Source organism: Vigna unguiculata, chromosome 5, assembly GCF_004118075.2.
Source record: "Vigna unguiculata cultivar IT97K-499-35 chromosome 5, ASM411807v1, whole genome shotgun sequence".
Lineage (NCBI taxonomy): Eukaryota > Viridiplantae > Streptophyta > Magnoliopsida > Fabales > Fabaceae > Vigna > Vigna unguiculata.
In genome coordinates this window covers 21597283-21620267 of record NC_040283.1, presented here as the reverse complement: position 1 = coordinate 21620267, position 22985 = coordinate 21597283, and the positions used below count along the sequence as shown (strand labels likewise).

Here is a 22985-nt window from a genome sequence, read left to right as displayed (position 1 = left end):
AAAGTTTAGTTAACATATATGCATTTTTTTCATCTTTATCACAAACCTTATTCTTTAAATAAATAATCAATTTTTTTAATCTTTATCATAATCTTTCTAATATAAATTTATCATATCTCACCTATTTAAAAAAAGATAAAATTTATATTCTGAAATCACAATTATCATAATGCAAGACATAACAAAACTCATACCACTTTAATTAAATAAGCAATACAGTATAAATTTAAAACTTTAAAAAAAGATTTACCATAGGCAGTAGAAAACACAAAATCCTTAAATTTCACAAGTAAGGATTATAATAATTTGGGAAAAAGTATAATTAGGATTCATACCAATTTCATAAAAAAATCCCTAAAATTATAATTAGGTTTATACTAATTTGGGATAAACTTATTTTGGAGAAACATCCTACAAAGAATCATAAATCTAACATACATAAATTATAATAAGATACTAACCTGTGATCTGTGAGAGATCATGCGAGAATTACTTCAATCTCAATCTATGTGTTCCCCAACCTATGTTTTCCAACCTATCTCTTTGTATCTATTTTTCTTCACACACTTTCATGATAATTTACACGATGAAAAAATCCTATAACTACAAAAAATCCTAATCTCTTTTATAAATCAATGTCTCCATTAAATTTTTTATTTTATCTTTTATTATAATTTACATAATATAAATTTAATATAAATAATATATAAATATAATTATATATATATATATATATATATATAATAAATTAAAAAAAAATTGGGGGAGCCGTGGCTCCCCTCGGTCAATGCATAGTTCCGCCTCTGAATATAGTGATTATCTCAATAACTAATGGAGTTCAATCAAAACTAAGACAATTATTTTTTTCTTACTACAAATATTTGTTTTCTGTACTAAAATTAAAATATATCATTGCTCGTATTGAAGTGATTATTCACCCTTAAAATTATTAAAATAATATATTAAATAATTAAATAAAATGTTATATACAAGTTAAGCACTATTTTATAATAGAATTATAAATTGGTCACATATCTTAGTTTAACTGTTAGTTTACCAATTTAACATATTAATTTGTCTCTTTATTTTTAAATTGGTAATTTTTTTTTAATTTTAATTAAATATGTTAAAGATCCGATATCTACAAAAGACGACACTAAATTATAATATATAAATAGAATGTAAATTTTACAAGTAGAGAGGTTAAGCTGGTCACATATTCATTTGCATATGACATCCGCTTTAAATATTTAAAAATTGCATGTAGTAATATAAAATATATTGCTTAATTTTGACGTGGTATGAATTTGTTTCTCTTCAACCTATTATTATTCTATAATTACAAATTTATCTCAAATATCACTCTAGATGGAACTCATAGGTATCTCTAACTTTTTTTCTCAAACTTTATAATTTAGTGTTCTCGATTGCAGTGCAAGTATGAATTCATCACTATTCAGCTGGCTTGAATATTGATATGTTTTTAAGAGAGTAATTCACTCCGACTCAAAATATTAAAATAAGATATTTATGAATTTTTATTTATATAATAATTAATTTTTTTATATCTATATGGGACTTAGACTCTTAAATTTTTAACAAATATTATCGTGGACATAAATAGTGAGATGCACTGAATGTTTGATATATTCCTTATTGTCTAAACAAATGAATGCACTGAATTCTGTAAACTTTTCAAGACAACAATTATGCGTTAAAGGGCCCATTGGTAGTGAGTGATTCTCTTAAATTTTCATGAAGGCTCTATTACAATTTGTTATTCTTATCATCTTTAATTTCTTTGCAAATAATTAATCAACAATACTTTGTAGGGTAAAAGGCTAGTTCAGTATATTAAGTATTGGTATATTTTATTTTTAATCCAATAAGAAAAAAATTACATTTTTAATACACAAGTTTTAATTATTGTTAATTTTATCTCAACTCCATTAATAGTTACCTAATCTCCATTAATATAGTCGAGTAAATACATGTTTCATCTTTTCATCTTTAGTAAATGTCATATGTATTTATTAAAGAAATAATATTAACATGCAACTATCCTTGAAAGGAGTCTTTTATCTTTTCCTTTTGTTTTATAAATTTAAAATTATTAGTAATTTTTCGAGGATATATTATTGTATATTTTCTAAAGATTCGAATAGACCAACCAAATATAATTGTTTAACTTTGCTTATGAGTCAAGTTCCGACAATTAAATCAAAAGGATTTTGTATCCCAAAAAGTGGTTTTAGATTTAAGTGAACACTAAACATATAATCAATAATGGATTTGAGAAACACTATAATAAAAAAGAAGAAGGAAAGATGCATCAAAAGCATACAAGTCACTCAGATTTGAGAAAAAAAAAAAAGCAAAGGGTCCATTCCCTTTCTACGTTTAATGGAGAATGAAACACTGAATCGTTTTCCCTTTTCCACTCCACAGTTGTTCAAAAAGAAATCTATTAATTAATTAATGTTAAGTCTTAAATTAAATATTTTCTACTTAATTGAATAATCACAAATATTATTGCAGAAAGGTGTTAATATCCAGATAAAATTTTCTTTGTTTAGTATTGGATGCTTTTTTTGTGTGCTCAAATTATTGTATTTTTCACGTGGCATTGTCTTTCCACACATTTAACTTTAGTAAGCAGCATTACGCGATTTTAGTCAATAATTGTGTTTACCAAAGCCGTGTTTTTCATGTTGTTTTCAAATCTGGTATGTTTAGTTGTCTTACGTATAAATATTTGCGTCATTTTTTTCGGAAGAAATTATTTTTATGAATTTCATTAAAACAAACACGTTTGGTTTGGTGAGTATTTCTTTTTTTCTTTTAATCTAGATTAGTAGTTCTAAGATTTTTATTTTAGATGGTGATCAAAACTAACAAATTTTATATGAAATAATTAACTATAAAAAATAATTAATAAAAAGGTTAAACTAATACACTTTTTATGGATTTAACTAATAGATTTTCTGAAAATAACATATTGGAAAAGAGCATAATTAGTAGGCATCAATTTGAAAAGTAATTAATTAAAATAAAAAAGCAAGCATTGTTCAAGAAACTTGAAAAGGATTGTATGAATTTAAATTGACATTAAAATAAGGTTAAAATAATCCGATGGTCCTCGTTTTGGTTTAAAAATCTCAAATTGGTCTTCGAATTTTTATTGATCTCAATTTCGTCCTCATTTTTGTAAATGTGTATTAAATCAACCCAATCATTAACAATGTTAAAATTATTAACGTTAACTTCATTTTAAATTTCTAACGCGGCTTTAAGCATTATTTTGAGGATTGAAAAAATTGGTGCGTGTACCCTGATAATTAAAAAAAGCATCGTGCTTGAAACCATAAATTACGCAATTAGGGATTGCAATTGGGTGGTGAAGGGAGCGACTGCGACTGCGACTTCGCCAATGCCGTGAACGTGGACGAATGTGAGATTCAACGTCGTCGAAGGTGAGCTCGAACATTTCAGAGGTTGATTTCCGAGCTTTACTGTCGTTGATCCTAGTCATTCTTGAGCGTCACACCGTGAAGGTGAGTATGAGTTCATCGTTGGCTGTTTTATTTGATTAGGTGTAGGGTTTTTTCGCTTTTATGCCTTTTGGGTTTTGTTGGTTGGGAATGATGTTGTATGGCTTTTATTGTGCGATTAAATGTTGCTTGTCCCCCCATTTTCGACAATGAAATTGTTTGATTGGTGGTCCCCTTTTCGAATGTGTTTTTTAATGGGTGACCGTATGGATTGTAATATGTGGTCCCCTATTCGAATGTGTTCCCCCATTTTTATTTGTTTAAGTTGTGGTCCCCTATTTCAATGCATGGTTCTGTCTTGTCTGTGTTGGTATGAATTGTAATATTTGAATTCCTTTGGAGGCAATGTATACAGGTGCATATATAGCCATGTCTGTTGATTGTTTTGAAGTGGTGGTCCACCATAGTGGCCACTTTTTTAGTAATGGGAAATTGGAATATGATGGGGAAACAACCACGTGGTTTTGTGACCTTGATACGTGGGATATTTTGAGGTTATTGTTGGATTAAAAGAGTTAGGATTGTTAGTTTTGAAATGGTGAGTTTAGCCAAGAAGGGGGGGGGGTTGAATTGGCTTTATAAAACTTTTTCGAAAGCTTAAAACCTTTTTCAATTGAATCTAATAGACTGGAATGTTTAGATGTAAATGCAACAGACCAGTACTTTCAGTCGATTAAAATATAAAACAACAGACTAAATTGTTCTTGATGCTATGAAACAGTCGATTAAAAAGACAAATCAGTCGGCTAAAATACTGGAGAATTATGCAGAATGCAGAATTTTTCAAATTCAACTCAAACAGCAATCTTTTACATACAAGACATGTTCCAATCAGTATTTATAACAAGTATAAAGCCTCAGATTACACAAGAACACATTAAATCACACCAAAGATCAAATTGCTTGGTTTTCTTAGGTTTTTAAAAAGTTTCAAAGAGAGTGAGATGAGGGAAAGAAGAATGCACAACTGTTTTTATACTAGTTCACTCAATCACAGAGCTACATCCAGTTTTCCAGGACAACCTGAGTCTGGTTTCCACTATATTCAGAAGTTTTACAAATCAAACACCAAGATTACACTTTTGAACACAAAGCACACAAGACTTTTGACTCACACAAAAATCTAGAACCACAACCTACAAGAATCACACTTGCAGACCTGAAATCACATTAGGCAAACCATCTAGAGGCACAAGAACGTCCACACCTGATGGTGGTTGTCCCTAGCACACCATACATGTGTTCTTCAAGCTATTCACAAGCCAAAATGCCTCTAAGATCAACCAAGATCTTTAAACATGAGTTGCAACTGTGTATTGCAGAGAGAGAACGCTTCCCAGAGATGAATGACACAATTTCGTTCAGAAAAATTCAGATTCACACCTCTGCTCACGAAAACACAGCTTATATAGTCTGGTTTAAGTGAAAATAGTCAATTGAATTTTCCGTACAGTAAGCTAATTTCACCTGACTTAAGTGAAATCAGTTGATTGAAAAATAATTCAACTGCCTGAATGCATTCATACTAGAAACTATATACATCAAGTCTTTTAACCTGTTAAAACCCATTTTAACAGATTAAAAGAGACACACTAAGGCACACAAGACATTTAACCTATGTCATATAGCCTATCAACAAGATATAACACTAACACATTACATTTAACATGTTATTTACAGATTTAACACACTAAAACTTAATCTTCAAGAGGATTTTCATCAATCTTCATCAAGCACTTAAGATCTTCATGCACATGGCTTTATCAATTCTTTGCTTCAAGCTTGCTTGTGCCAACAAGGACACGTATCTCTGAAGGAGTTGTGGTATTGTTTAGGAGGTGGGACTGTCTTAGAAGATAGGTTGGAGCTTCTTTGTGATGATAAAGGGACCACTCATATGACGAACTTAACAAGGTTCAATGGTGCAGTTCATTTGTATGTGGTTCATGAAATGACAGAGCCTGAGATAATCAACATGATAAAGGATGTTGGTATGGGGGAGGTTGGTCCTTCTAAAGGTTAATGATGTAGTTAACTGTGTGAATGAGGCTGATAAACATGGGGCAACTGAAGTAGTGGAAAAGGAGGGGGGTGAGAGTGAGGAAGATGTTGCAGTTGAAGGAGTGGTAGGTAATGTGGATGTTGATGAAGGTGATGGAGTAAAAGAAAATGTAGCAAAGAGAGGGTATGAAGGTGAGGCTGAATCATTCAATGAGGAAGGTTTGGTTGATGTAAACATTAACCGTGATGGACATAGTGATTCAGATTGGGATGGTAATGTGCCAAGTGTTGTTGAAAGAGCATCTGATGGAGAAGGTTGGTACACAACACAAGAGTCAAGTGATTCAGATTCTGATGAAGTAAGGACTGAGGGTGGATGATCAGATTTCGAGTGGCATTTAGATGAATTGGTTAGTGGTTCAGACATTGATGAGGTCAATGATGATATTGGGGGTTATGGGTCATTTCCTACATTTACAATGCCAAAAAGCATGGACGACTATATATGGGAAATAGGAACTTATTTCATAGAGAAACATGAATCCATTGAAGCAATTAGAACCTATGCACTTGCAAATGGAAAAAGTTTAAAATTTCTAAAAAATGACAATCAGAGGGTTTCAGTTAAATGTTTTGGAGCAAATGGAGAATGCAAATGGTATGCTTATTGTGGTTATATGGGTGCAGTGAAGTCATGGCAACTTAGGAAAATAATAGATCAACATATGTGTTCTAGAGATTTCAACATGAAATTAATGAATGCAAAGTGGCTAAGCAAGAAGATGGAAAAGACAGTTAGAGAAAACCCTAATATGAAGGTCATGGACATTCGTGACAAGGTCCGTAGGAAATGGAATGTAGGTATCTTTTGAAATATGGCTTTTCGGGCTAGAGCTATTGCTAGAGACCACGTAGATGGGTCCTTTTTAGAACAGTTCAAGAGAATATATGATTATGCACACGAGCTGCTGAGAACCAATCCAGGTTCTACAATAAAGCTTAATGTTGAGAACATAGAAGGTGAGGTCATATTTAAGAGATTTTATGCATGCTTGAAGGCATGCAAAGATAGTTTCACGTGCTACAGGCCTTTCATTGGATTGGATGGTTGCTTTCTTAAAGGAAGGTATGGTGGTGAGTTATTAATAGCAATTGGAAGAGATGGGAATGAGCAGATTCTCCCTCTTGCATATGTTGTTGTAGAAGTGGAAAACAAGGACTCGTGGAGATGGTTCTTGGAGCTTTTGATTAATGATCTTGGTGGGGATTCAGTTTGTGCATCATGCACTTTTATATCAAACCAACAAAAGGTTATTCCTTAAACATGAGCTTTATTATTTGAATTGATTTATATTTTAACAGCATGCAGTATGCAAATTTTGACACCACTATTTTTCACATATACACACATGGTCTTCTTCCAGCTATGCAAGAACTTTTCCCTGGAGTGGACCAGAGATTTTGGGTTAGGCATTTGTATGCTAATTTCAAAAAGCAATTCCCCGGAAAAAATCTTAAACGTCTCATGTGGAAGGCTGTAGGAGCCACACATCCATAGGCTTGGGAAAAGATAATGAGGGACATTAAAGAGGTCAATGAAGACGCCTTCAAACACTTGATTGGTATTCCTCCAAGGTATGACATCATGAATTCTTACACCAGATTTACTGCATGATTAATACATACTGAAAGAAGAAGATTTCATAGCCCATTGGTTTAGGAAATCAACGTATGAGGAGACATATAACTCAGTAGTTTACCTAATTAATGGTCACCAGTTGTGGGAAGTTACAGCATACCCTGATGTCTTGTCCCCAATCAAAAGAATTATGCCTGGAAGACCTAAAAAGAAAAGAAGATTGGAACCTTGGGAGCTGAAAAAGGACGACACCACATTACGAAAAGGAGGAATTTGCAAAAGGTTTGCTATGTGCAGGGAAATTGGTCATAATAGAACTGCTTGTCCTAAAAAACTAGTGCCACCACCAAGTCAATCATTTGTGCCACCAGAAGCATCAGGCCCATCATAGCAAACTGGCCCACCAGCACCATCAAGCCCATCACAGCAGACTGGCCCACCAACACCATCAGGCCCATCATAGCAAAGTGGCCCACCAATAGCATCAGCCCTATCATAGCAAAGTGGCCCACCAACAGCATCAGCCCCATCACAACAAACTAGCCCACTACCAGCAGCAAGAACACAAACTCGTCCACCAACCAATCAGTCCAAATCAGTGCCAAGTCAATCTCAACGTGCATCGAGCAACCAATTTGTCCAACCAATGAGGAACGAACTCCAGGCTAGAAGGGGACGTGTTTGGAAGCCCTGAGCATTTGTAGAAAACATATTTCAATCTGCTTTGTAGATGTTGTTTAAACTCTTGTTGATTTTTGAGTGTTTGAATAGGCATAGCCATGTAGTCTTTTTGGGCAGTCCACTGTAATGGTATTTTGAACAATTTTTGCTTTGGCCGTGATCAATATTCTGTGTAGGCAGTGGATATATGGATCTATTGTATGTTGATAGTGTTTAAGTAATGAATGGATGGATGGATTTGTGTGATAATCTGGATGGATGACCAATGTGTTTGCTATTTTGTACCATTTAATTGATGTTGGGATGGATGTGTACCATTTAATCTGTCTTAATGGGATCACTGAATCTTGATCTCTATTGTAGTAAGAGAAGATATTGTTTTGCTTTGCTTAAAACAATATTGGCATAAATAACTATGACAGGAATGTGGTGCATACACATAATAAAGTGAACATTTCATGTTAGATTACTCGAACACAGATTTGTCCCACAAAAATTCAGTTATATGTACACATTTTATATCACATTTGGTGTACTCGAACACAATATATTCAAATATATCCATGCCATATTTCAGTACCAAAATCAAAATGCTTGACAAAAATCAATAATTGAAATGGATTTGTCATTACATTCCAAGGGTGCTGAAACTTTCACATTCATTTTGAATCATTACATCAAGAAGTTTAATACATTGTGAATAGAAATATGTTTAATACATACAAGAAACAAACCATTCCAAACAACACTTTCACTCATTTTTCCAAACTCATAATAGATTTCTCGATATTTATTAATTTGCTTTCCCCTTCCCTTTCTACCATCTTCGTCTTTATTAATTTGCTTTGGTCATCCCTTTCTACCATCTTCGTCGCAGTGTCATCACTATCATCATCATTCTTCGTAGGACCACATCTTTCTTCTAGTACATTTTCACTACACCATGAAAAAAAGTTGCAGCCAACAAATTCTTCACTTCCACCCTGTCCAACGAAAAATCAACACCACCAATTACATACCAATTACAAAATTAGGTTTTCCAAAACCAAAATACGAAAACAACGTCCACCAAAACAACAAATATCATACCTTGAACTTTGGGCAACCCCAAAATTTTCTCCCCCTGTTCTTAGCAGTTATAGCAATTCTCGTGATTGCCTTTTCACCGCAATAGCAAACAGGTGTTAAATCGAACCTCCTCACCACACCCCATGAGAAGAAACGCTAGAATTTTTCATTCCCCAACCATTGCAAGTGCAGGACGAGCAAGAATGAGAGGGAGACATTACCGGTCTTAGCAAATCAGAACGGAGGAGACAACTTCACCTCACCCTTTTCAAACCCTTACCTTCAAATGTTATGAACATAATCTCTTTTTAAAAGAGAAAGCAAGAACACCTGTGTCAAAACATAACTGAATGACACGTAAGAATACACAAAATAGCCACATCATCACGAATAAACGTCGTTTGCCAACTAATAACGAAAAAGGTTGATTTAATACACATTTACAAAAATGAGGACGAAATTGAGATCAATAAAAATACGACGACCAATTTGAGATTTTTGAACCAAAACGAGGACCATTGGAGTATTTTAACATTAAAATAAACATTTGAAAGCGGTAAAACGATCTTAAAATAAATAATAAATAACGTAAATTGAAATCTTTATAACTTGAAATAGAAATAATGTATATAAGTTGAAGTAATGGTAAATGAAGCAACAAGATAAATAAATGCATAAAAGTAGCGAGAAAATGTATGAAATAATTGAAATATTTATTAGTCATGATGAGATTTCAATGTGTAGTTGACATGTTTTTTATACTTAAAATTTGTAGTAGTCTTCATTTATAACTTTATTCGTAATTGTAGAGCTGGACTATTCGGTTTGGTCGATTCATTACTAATTTTCTTTATTTAGTTAGTGAATCTAAGTGAGCTTATTCATTAGTAAGTTCAAAAAAATTAAATTTAACCTAGCTCATCATAGGTTGATGAGTTAAATAGATTGTTTCACTTAATTAAAAAAAATCTAATTTTTTTCAATTCTAAAAAATAATTTAAACTATAATTCTGATTAAAATATAAATAAAGTTAAAGTGTATCATAGATTTATAAGTTCACAAAAGTTACATTCATCCAAAAGGAAAGGTACTAAAAGCAAAAAAAAAAGTGGCATTAAGTTAATAACTGTGACTTTGATGTGTCATTTTACGTTTTGAATTTTTAGTTTATACAATTTTACACAATTTTATTTGTTCTAAATATCTATATAAAGTTGTATAATTCATTTTATGCCAAAATGGAAAGTTACACTAGTCTAGAGAGAGAATAACATTTATGATTTTTTGTTTTTTTATTATAATAATATTTAAAATTTTATGTTATATTAATGAGCCAATCGGCTCACCACGAGTTTCGGGTAAATCAATTTCTTAGTGGATTGGATTCATTTTTAACTTGTACCAAAATTTGAAATTTTTTTAATTCAACCTGGTCCAAACCTGTGGTGGATCAAGTTGACTCACAAATTGTAACCTATTTTAACATTTCTAGATAATTGCATATTCTTAATGTGTTTAACACGTGTCACTTTAATGTACTATATTGATAGTTAATATGTTATAATGTGTAGAACATTACTCTCAAAAAGAGAATATGACGAGAGTTTCCTCGCATGTGGATAACTTTACAAAGTGAAAAATATAGAGCTTTAGAAGAAATAAATATATTGCAAGAAAGTATATTGTCGTATCATATATTGATCATTTAACAACTTTTGTCTTTATAGGTTTCAAAAATATGATTTATTACTTCTGTAATCTTCACACATAAAAATGCATTTCTACTTAATAGCATGATCATTTAAATCTTTACACAAACATAGGCTTATATTATGTTTATCTTTGAATTAGTGTTCATTTATAGATAGAAGGTTGTACTTTCTTATTGAATTTTTGAGCTGTATATAAAGAAGTATGCAATAATATATTACAAAATATATAATTGATTATGTTTTAATATTCATGCTTCATGTTTCTTAATTTCTTTCAATATCAAATTATTTCTTAAAAAGTATTTTTGAACATTATTGAAATAATCTTTTATATATATATATATATATATATATATATATATATATTCTTAATAAAAACATAATGTTTAGATTACTTGATTTGAGTGAATAACTATCTTACTATACATACCATGATTTTAAATAGAAAACAAATTGTGGTCGTATTTTTAATACACACTTTATTTGATTAATTATCCATATAATTAATGGATCATCAATCTGTACAAAAAGAACGTTACAAGGCTTTGACAGTTGTAACTTTGCTAAATGAACACATGTTTCAGAGTTTATAGCATATCAAAGATTAATTTCATTAATTATTCATATTTGTTATTGTTTTAATGGTTAAATTTGTTTTTAGTTCCTAAATTTCACATGAAATTATAATTAGTTTCTCTTTCAAATTTTAATATATTTTAGTTGCCAAACTTTAAAAATAAATAAATGAAATCATATATTTTCTTAATAAAAACATAATTCTTTGGACCTTGCTCTTTAAGATTACTTGGTTTGATTGAATATCGTCTAGGTAATTTGGGGACCACATTTGTAGGCTTATGTTGACGTTTAGGTAGCTTGGGTGCCATATTTGTGACTTTTTTTTATCGTTTAGATAACTTGGTGTTTTGTTTGAAGGCTTTACTTATGTTACTGTCTAAGTAACCAGATGCCTTGTTTGAGAGCTTTGCTTATGTTACTGCCTAAGTAACCCAATGTATCATTTGTGGCTTTCATTTATGTTACCGCTTAAATAACTTAGTGCCTCGTTTGAGGGCGTTACTTATGTTACTATCTAAGTAACTATTTGCCTCGTTTGGAGGACTTTAAGGTAAATTGGTACTGGTCTAAGTAACTTAGTATTTCACCTGTAGGGCTTTTGGTTAATGTTACTTGTCTAAGTAACTCAACGACTAATTCATAGGGTTTTTTTGTTAATGTTACTAGTTTAAGTAACTTGGTGCCTCGCCTAGAGGGCTTTTTATTTAATGTTAATTGTTTAAATAATTTGTTGCCTCGTTTAGAGGGATTTTATTTAATGGTACTAGTTTAAATAACTTGGTGTCTCGCTTGAAGGGCTTTTATTTAATGTTATTTGTTTAAGTAATTGAGTGCCTCGCCTAGAGGGCTTTTATTTAATCTTACTAGTTTAAGTAACTCAGTGTCTCGCATGAAGGGCTTTTAATTTACTAGTCTAATGATAGAATCGTTGTCAATTACCATACATTCGATATATTGTCCTCTTTGGAGCTTGTCCGTCACAGTTTTGTCCTTAAAATTGTCTTAGGCTTTGCCTTCTAAGCGGTGTGGAACTATTAGCTATGCGCAATAGGAACATAAGCCCTCAAACGAGGTCTAAGGGGAATGAACAAATCATCCCCAATAAAGGACTTAAGAGATCAATGGTTCTGTTATTGGTCCTGTGGGACTGATGATTCTGTTATCGGTCCCACAATGGGCACCAAATGTTCTTACCGAGATCTGACATTTAGACCTTTGGACATGTGGCAATATCTAAGTGGATTGGAGAATCTTGATGTATGCTTTCGACTGATGATACATTACCGGATATATATCAAATATTCTATAAATATATGATATTAAGAAATATCATGACCTAATCAAACTATCTAGATTTAGTCACATATACTATTAATATATAAATATTTACACCAACAAATATATCTTAGAATATCTTCCAATCGCTATTAAAAAGGATAAATATGATTTTAGTCCCTAAACTTGAATGCGTTCCAAACTTTAATACATTTTATTCTCAGAACTTTAAAAATAAATGAATAGTCTTTTTAACCTAATGTCAATATTTTTTTTGGCTTGTTAATCGATGTTTTAAGGACATTTGAGTAGAAACGTGTCAAAATGGTGTAAATAATTAAAACGTTATCCTAAAACATGTTTAACATGTCAACATTTTTTACACAATTGGATTAGAAGGACTATATCTATTATTTTTAAATTTTATAAATTAAAATATATCAAAATTTGAGACATAGACGAATTACAATTTTTACGTCTATGTTTATGTTTAGAAACTAAAATGATATTTTTAACCCTTATTAAAATTTCACTATGACTATGAGAGATACTCTAATATCTAGGACAATTATTAGATCATCTGTTTCTTAACGATCTTTCCTTTTTTTTATGACAAATCTTTGAGTTTTGAATTTATTATAGCTGATTTACAAAATCAAGTTCGCAAAACAATTATATCATAAAATATATATAAAAGTAACACAAATTAGAGTTATAAAATTATGATAGAACATAGAGATACATCAAAGCAATGATGTCGAATGCAATAAAATATCATAATCTGTTATATAAGATAAAATTAAAAATACATTCGATTCCCTTATGTTATCAACAAATGATTTGAAAAAGATTTTCTATCATAATTGTGTTAGCGAAAGTAGTGATTAATCATTACAAGATAATTGGCTTCCAAGTTAGACGAGTGGTAATGAAAGGTTGAAAAGTGATATTATGATCTTCTTCATTTTTCCATGGTATAAAGCTTGTTTGTTTTCTACTTTATTTTAGAAAGAAGTAAAACTATTTTGTTTTTTCTTGTGTAAAATATGTGATTTAAAAATAAATGTGCAGATAAATAAATAAGAAAGCTGACACCCTCATTTATATTTATTATGGTAACCCATCGAAATTCACAATATTAATAACTACTACTATCTAGGTTTAGATTTTCAAATAGGAAACTTGACATAAAATCTTTGATACCTCAACTTGTACTTACTTTCAAAACCACATGAGAGTCTGCATGGGATTTAGATTGAGATCTATAAGAACACACTATTCATAATGTAGTAATTTTAAAACGCAAGTTGGAAGACAAAATATGGTAGTTCATAGTTGGAAAAAACGCACAAGTTACTCCAAGAAAATTAATTATATCAATCAACTGATCCATATAGTGGAACTAGAGAAACATAAAAATGATGATGAATGAAGTGTCTAAACCATACAACAAAAACATATTACTATATTACTCAAAAACTTGTCTTTAAATAATCAACATATAATGTTCATGTTAACCTATATAAAAGTAATAAGTGTTTGAAACATTAGTCGCCTAATAAAAATGTAACTCAATGTTTAAAAAATGATTAAATATGCAAATTGGTAACCAAAAGATGAGTAGGTTAGTAGTCCTAATCAAAATTTTCATGTGAATGATTCATTGAAAATCTCAACAAACAACCCATATGAAGTCCATTATATAAATATTTGATATGTACGTAGACCTTTCTTTATATTTGATATAAAATGACTTATACAGATATGAAAAGTTTAAATATATTCTTTTTCTCTAATCTTCCAAGACACTTAAGGATAAAATTGTAAATGAGATACAAATTTCAAAGCAAATAATATTTCAAATACAATAATTGATTATGTTATTTCAATGAATTTGATATGAAAACAATTACCATACTTTAAGAATAATTATAGACATTTCTTCTTTACCTTATTTTGTGTCTAGCCTCTATCATTTGTTTCATGTTGTTCTCCTAAGGATATATTGGATTTATTTTCTCGTTGATGTTAAACAATCTCCATGTTTTTCAGAAATTGTATCTATACACCATTTGTTTTTATTTTTATACAAGAAGAAAATTTTCAAATATGTACTATTTAGTACTCAATTTGAAACTGTTACTTTTGTTAATTTTGTGACATTTTAAATCTTTTTTTGTTCTTTTTTCATTTATTTCTATATATTAAATCATGTGCTAAATTCATTACATATGAATTTATTGATGACTAGAAAATGCAAATTCATCTCTCATCAATTTTTACACGTTGATGTTAGATTTGTTGAGCTGTTTTGCAGGAATGAAGATAAAGTATTGTTAGAAAGGATTTAGAACTAATATGAAAAAAAAAAAAAAATCAAAGTAATATTTGTGTGGAAAGGACAACTCATACGATTGAGCCTGAACAATTTCCAACAATCATAAACCACTAATTCAAGGCACTAGAACTATATAAATGTTCTTATACGAAAAAATAGTGGAGTAAAATAACAAATTTTTGTGTTTAGAAAGCAAACTCAATTTTAAATATTATCTAATAAAGACTAATACTTTTAAAATACTTATAAAATATGTTCCTTTGATAAATCTTTCCTAAAAGAATGAATTTATATATATATATATATATATATATATATATATATATATATATATATTTATATTTATCTGAGTTGGGACATAAAATCTTTAACATATAATCTTATAAAAAAAACTTAGAGAATTATTTCTTTTTATAAGATTATTATTAGGGTATAAAATTCCTAATAATCTTCTGTGAAATATATTTTGCTTCAGAAGTTTATATCTTAACCAATGTAAGAATTTTTCCAAGTTATAGTGCGTCATGTAGATTATGTTTCAATTGATTCATTAATAATCTATAACATCTTTAATGTTTTTATTTTATTTTAAAGATATATTATTTTTAGATTTAATCAAGTGTTAACTAATTCATAAATCTAGATACTTTTAATTATGATTTTTATTACAAAATATAGTTAATTTATATATTTATTTATATATATAAGAATTTTGTAATTTGATATTTTATATGAAAAAGATGATATAACTGTTAAATATTTTTTTTATTTCTAATTCATTGATCAACTAATTACTTTTTTTTTAATTCTATTCAATTCATCGATTAATTCACTTTTTTCTTCACAAATTTAAATTAATTAACAAGCTGAAAGAAATAAAAAAAAATAGGAATTGAAAAAAAAAGTAACATACATATAATTTCGTCGAAGGTAAAATTAGATAACATAATATATAGACAAAAATAAAAAACATTTTAAACACTTATATTTTTTTAATAAATTGAACTTATTTTTATATAATTTTGAATACTTTTTTAAGTCCTTAATGGGTAAGGTAATAAGAGGTTTTAAAATGCGGGTTAACTTGGAGGGACGTGGTGATGTAACAGAGGTGAGGTTTGTTAATTAGCTAACATGTTTGCATTTGCGAAAACTTATGTGGAGAAAAGCTGGCACTAATCATTGTAAGTCGAAATACTGAACCCAATGTGACGTTGAAAAGATTATTGGCCAATCGTAAAATAAATCATTGTCAAAGATGATATAGTACCACCTCATACGTTCATCTTTTTTTCCCTCTTTTTCTACAAAAAGGAGATCGTGTCGTTTAGCAATTTCGTTTAGTCACTTTTAATAATTCAGATCGGAATCCATCATTTATACTTTTAATCCATAAATAATATGTAAAATATAAAGCACATGTGAACCATTCTCAGTAATAAAATTTGTTTTACCAATTCTTAACTCAAGGTATATTCAAGACCCAATTCAATTCCAGACCCATTAATACATATAATGGGGAGGTTTGTGTCAATTTACGTATTTTATATTGTATACGACACTTATATACATATTCAACTATGTTTTAAGTTTTTACAATATATTTAAAAATTATAATTTTGTTTCTCAATCAAATTATATATTTATTTCGTTAGTGTGTCTTCTGAAAATTAATTAAAATATTTGAAGATTTCACATTAGCCAAAAATAAGATTATATATTATATATGTAATTTTATTTATAAGTTAGTTTTGTAAGATTGAATTATGTTCGAAATCTATTTCTTAAGATAAGTCATCCAAATCTATCATAACAAACTTATTGTTTGGTGGATTATTGTGTTATTATCGAACTATTATTAAATCATTCATTACTGTTTAGTTTTATGTACGATATGTATATACCTTGAAGTAAAGATTATATCAGAGATCCCACACCTATATCCATTAAACATAAAGTGAGTTTAAAGTATATTAGTAAGTATAAACCTTCCATTATAATAAACTAGTTTTATAAGATTGAATTAAACTTAAAATTTATTTTTTAATATTAAAAAATGAAAATTCACAATATAATGTGATATAATCTCCACATTTACTAGAAAAACGCTTTATGTAAATTTTATAAATGTAGAGAAAAAATAGCACATATATAATTTAGTTTAGGTTAAAATATTATTTTAATTTATTAAATTTTATTAAATAAGTCTTGATTTTAGTTTTGTATTCAAATAGGTTCCAAAATATTGTAACAAAAAGGTATTTTAACCTTTATTAAATACAAAATATAATTTTACGTTGACAAATATATTTAACCTAAACTATAAACAAATCATATTATAGAACTAAATGTAAATATTTAAAGCATCTATACAAAGTATCGAGGGAGATACAAATTCGCTTCGGTTAGAAGATGCTTGGAGCCAACTTATTGAACTCCTACAAGTGTGTGTATATACAAGCAGGAATCTAGATAACTTTGTTTTATACTTAATAATAAAAAGTGATGATGGAGGAAGAATTATTCCATCGAGGAGTTCATGATTTTTTTATGAGCACAACTTGTTCCATGATAGTTTATTTAATGAACCAATTGGTAAAGAAATGATTAATATATGATGCATTTAGTCTTGTGGAAATCTTTCCAACTGAAAGATAAAAAGAAAAGCAAGAAAGAGTTTCAGGTTGGCTTGCTTTACAGTCAACAACAGCATCATCAAAACTTCTTCAAAATGCTCAGAACAAAATCAACAAACAATAACGTTCTTTTCGTGCAAGATCTAATCTTCAGATTACCAGATAAGCCACACATGGTGAACGAAATGGTGGAATCCAACATCTCCCAAATCCAGTAACTACCATTCATTATTTCACAGTGAAAAAGGAGAGAAAGGGACTGGAATGAAATTTCCATGTGATGCATGCACAAAAGAAAGAAGCTTCTTTTATTGTTTATACAGTGGTAGACATTTGTCACATTTGTCAAATATTTCCCTTTATATTTTAATCCATAACAAAACAAAAATAGCAATGGGCAACACAATTTACAGACTAAAGGGTAAACTTTTTCCCTAAGTGCTATTCTTGCATCAGATTGCACTATTGCAGTAAAGGGTAAACAATTTGCAGTTTTTTTTTTCTCTCTTAATATTATTATTATTTTTTAAAAATGGAACAATCTGCAATACTAGTAATTCTCCCACAAAAATTGCTCTTCAAGCCTGAATCCACTATCAGCAGCACATAAACCCCAAGAAGAAGAATAAGAGAAAAAAAGTCCATTGTTTTCATCAGGGAAAAGATCTGGAAGGTCAAAGAGTGTGTCATCATCTGCAGTAGAGTGAGAAGTTGAAGACCCTTGAGTAGTGTCCATGGATAGAGTTGAAGGTGAAGCTTCTTCTGCTTGAACATGCTGAGCTTGAGTTGAAAATGAGGCTTGTTCTGCATGGTTTTGTTCATCCTTTTGTGGTTCACAATGCTTGGCATGATGAAAGAAAGTGGTTGCTGCTGCTTTTGCAGCTGCAGCTTGAATGTCCTTGGGAGATGTGGTGATGGGCCTTGGAAGATCTTGAGCTAAATTGGGGAAATTGAGGTAAGCTGAGTGACCCTTGATGGCTAAAGCTGCAACATCGTGTGCTCTAGCAGCCATTTCTGCAGTAGGGTATGTTCCAAGCCATATTCTTGATTTCTTCCTTGGCTCACGTATCTCAGACACCCATTTGCCCCATGCTCTCATTCTCACACCCCTGTAACTGGGGTGCTTGTTATCATCACCATTTCTTTGTCTTTTCTTGTTGCTAATTGGGGTGTTTTGATTCTGAGCTGCTGTTGAATCATCTGGAGGACTTGTTTGGGATGAAGATGTTGCAGATGAACAAGATGATGATGATGATGATGATGAGATGGTGGTGGAGATGGTGATGGATGTGGTGGAGGAGGAGGAGAATGTGGTGAACAAGTTTTCCCCAGCATCACTTTCCATGTTGATATGTTTCCCAAGGAAGAAAGGGTGGGTGGGGTTTGATTGGAGAGGCACAGAGAATGAGTGAAGGGCACATAAAAATAGAGCTGTTTGTCTTTTATGATTCCCCCCAAAAGGAATTGGATTTATATAAAGAGAAAGAAAAAGAAGAAACAAATTTAAAGAAAAGAAAAAGAAAGCCAAAGGAGAAAAAAAGAAAAAGGAATATAAACCAGCATGGGCTCCAGAAGAAGACTACAGTTCAGCTACTTGATTTCCCATGTTGAAATTGAATAACATGCCTTTAGGTACTCATATTTATACACACACATATATATATATATATATTATATATTATATTATATGGTTGAGTATATTTTTGTTTTAGTGTGTATATAGTCTTCTTTCATCTCCTGTTTCACGTTTGTCCAACTTTGGAGAGCAGCTTCTACTTGGGTTCGTTTGATATGACATGTTTTCTGTAGCATGATATTCACATGAATTCTTCATCTTCTTCTTATTTAACATTATTATTTCCTATGATTTGCGAGGGACACTTGGGTCCACAGATATTATACGTACAATATTTTAATCTCTCTATTTATTTAGACATAATTTACATGTACGATTTCTGTATTGGTCAAGCATGTATAAAGTTGGCGTAGGAGAGAGAGAGATACGAAAGAAAAAAGGAGAAAGAAAATGAAAAATGTGATGAGTGGTTTCTTAAGAAAACAAGAGAAATATAGAAAAGAAAACGAGTGATGATATAAATGAATATAAAAGGGAGAAAGTGATGTGAGCGAATCATAATTATAAACTTTATAATAAGTTGGTTAAAACATAAGGTGTCAATGTTTCTTGAAAATCAGAAATTTTTATTATATAAACAACTTGCTGGTCTGTCTCTTCAACTTGACTCAATCATGTGTCTGAAACTGATACGGGTTTTTCTAACTACAAAAAATTGTTAACTATTTTTCTCCAGTTGTGATGAAGCGAGAGCCAATGGAATGTGGAGTATTGTCATAATTTTTGGTCAATTTTCTGTGACCAATAAACTCACAATAGTTGACTTGAGTATTTGTATTCATTGGAACTGTTGCTGAGATCTAAAGTTGACAGAGTAAATTTTGGTGGATGATCGAGTTAAGAAGTAGAATCTTTGATATTTACTTCAACAAAAACATGATTAACGTACTCTGCGGTGCATGTGCTTATTGTGTACTACTGTGGTGCAGTTTTATTTTTTGTGGCTGAAGAAGGGTCAAATTATGCATAGCCACGTTTTTCTTCTCTACAATTCTTAGTTTCACTTTCTCTCTGCATGTTTTTTTGGCCTTGATACATGTATGCGGAGCGCGTAGAAAGATTGACAAAGTAAAAACACAAATTGTACATAAACGACGCCATGTGAATTGATTGGAACAGAAAGCGAGGTATTCTTGATCGACTTGTTTAAGACATTTTTTTTTTCTTCTGTGATGATACTTGTAGATTTTTTAACAATAAAAACAGAGGAACTCTGAGATTACAGAAAGTGATATACTCAAATGCTAAACAAAAATTAAGATTTTCTTTTGTAAAAGATGTGTGTAAATTTCTATCACTAAATGCTAAACAAAAATATCAATGGCATTACTTACCTTTTCTATCAGTATAAATTAATTCAACTAATTAACATATACTAACTAACGTTATAAATGTAAACCTTTTACAAAATAGTCTTTGAGAGATATAGAATGTAGAAATTTTTTAGATGATATAACATTGAACCAGTGAGAAAAAAAATGTTTTCAAAGTAATTAATTTCATAACCATAATTTTTGTTTCGATATACATAATTATATTAAATGAAATATCGAGGATGTTGCAATATGTGTATAGCAAAAAATATATACATAGACTACATAAAAAAAGAGGTGTTTATAAAATTTGCCAGGATTAAATAAAGTTTTTCTTTTCTAAACTATCATAAAGAAAATTGTTTTACCTTCCTAAACTAAATTATAAATTATCCTATTTCTCAATTTCATGAAGTTAAAAAAAAAAATTGTTCAACAAATGAATGATATATTATAATCTACTATAAAATTTAGTTTTCTCTATGAAAAATGTTTCATGTGTCATTGGTTGGAAAAAATGTTTTACATGATTTTCCTAAAATTTAGAAACAAAATAATTTATAATTTAATTACAACTTTTTATAATAGTATATATAGAACACCTACCTCATCCTACGTTTCACCAAGTTTATAAACATCAACGCATGTAGTAAGCATACCCATACATAATTTGCCGTTTGGCTTGGGTTACATTATATAAGCTTGCCCTCACCTAGCAATGAAAGTACAAACAAGAGAACTCTAGACTTTAGATTTTGAGTAAGTAATGAGGGATAAAACAAGTAAAACCACTCCCTCCTGTAAAAGAAGAAAAAGAAATATATTTAGTAATAATATTTTTCTGTTAATTAATTATTTATAAAATTATTTTTAAGAAAGCAACCTCAAAAAAATATTTTTTTTCACTAAAATATCTCTATTAAATTAATTATAAAATTATGTTTGAGATATAAAAAGTCTCAAAAAATATTTTATTATTAATATATCTATATTACATTAATTATAAGTTCATGTTTGAGAATAAATTTTAATTAAATTATTACTAGTGTATGTTAATTTTTGTTGGTATTAAAAATGATAATTAATGAGTTAAAACCTTTATTTAGTAAATTATAATTTTGTTTACAAAGAAGAGAATGATTAATTATTTTTATTCTCTTATAATCCTATTTTCTTTTTTTATCTTTTTATCTCTTTGTAATTTCTCTTGTCTCTTTTTACTTCCTTTTCTTCTAAGAGTCATTTTTTTAGAGTCTTGGCTAGAGATGACAAATAAACCCGTCCCCGTGGGTATTGCCCGAACCCGTCCCCGTTTTGACGGGGAATCCCCGCATTGACTGGGTATGGGTATGGGTATGAGTATGGGGAATCCCCGATTTTTTCAATTGGGTATGGGGATGGGGATGGGATGAATATATCTCCGCCATAATACCCGTCCCCACCATATTTTCATCATCGTTTAAATTATTAAAACATTCACAATTAATTAAGTAACCCTATATATTTTTTTTATTTTTTATTTCTTCTAAATATTTGGTTTGTCATGAAACTCATTCGCATCTCCAATATATTTTTTATCTTATGATAATCTTTATGTAATTATGTTAAAATGATGTATGTCAATTAAAAAAAAAATTATGTCTAACATTTGAATATTTCTATTATTTTTTAATATTTTTATTTATTGTATATTTTCCTTTCACATGAGAATGTTTAATACTCTTAATTTAAGTGTTTAATAGCATAAACATTTCATTTACTTGGTAATATAAAAAAAAATCTTTTCTTATTATTATTAATTTTTATTTCATTTCAATAACTCTTTTATTTCGCTAAAACAATTTTTGTTATTTTTCAACCATTGAGTATATATGTTGATATTTGAAAAGTTTTCTTAGATCTCTAAGATATTTTTCGTCTTATCATACCCTTAATTATACATTTGTTTTTTCTTTGTGCAATTCTTTCCAATAGTCTCCAAATTGTTTATAAGACACACATTTGTTAATTTTTTAATATTTTTATTTTTCTTTATTTGCATCATGTAGAATACTATTTCGATAATTGTTATCTAATTATTTTTTATTTTCTAACTCATTACAATCATACTTTAATTTTTTCACTATAATTGTATAAATAATTTTTATTTACTACAATATAAAAATTTAATGTAATTGTCATGAATATTTTTTTATCACCATCCAACATATATCGGAGTTTAAAAGATACAATATCTATGATAAAATTTTATTATGTTTATTATTTGTTCTTTGCGTCATTTTTTTTATCAACCATTGAGTATATATGTTGATATTTGAAAAGTTTTCTTAGATCTTTAAGATATTTTTCATCTTATCATACCCTTAATTATATATTTGTTTTCTTTTGTGTGATTCCTTCCAATAGTCTCCAAATTGTTTATAAGACATACATTTGTTAATTTTTTAATAATTTTTTTTGTTTATTTTCATCATGTAGAATACTATTTCGATAAATTTTATCTAATTATTTTTTATTTTCTAACTCATTACAATCATACTTTAAGTTTTTCACTA

The 22985-nt window shown here is 29.5% G+C and overlaps 1 protein-coding gene across 1 annotated transcript; it reads right to left on the bottom strand.

The window, feature by feature from the left end:
- Positions 1 to 17822: 17822 nt before the first annotated feature.
- Positions 17823 to 19098, bottom strand: LOC114183997 (ethylene-responsive transcription factor ERF034). Its single transcript, XM_028071225.1, has one exon. The coding sequence runs from the start codon at positions 18824 to 18826 to the stop codon at positions 18032 to 18034; it is 795 nt and encodes a 264-aa protein (XP_027927026.1). The 5' UTR covers positions 18827 to 19098; the 3' UTR covers positions 17823 to 18031.
- Positions 19099 to 22985: the final 3887 nt, after the last annotated feature.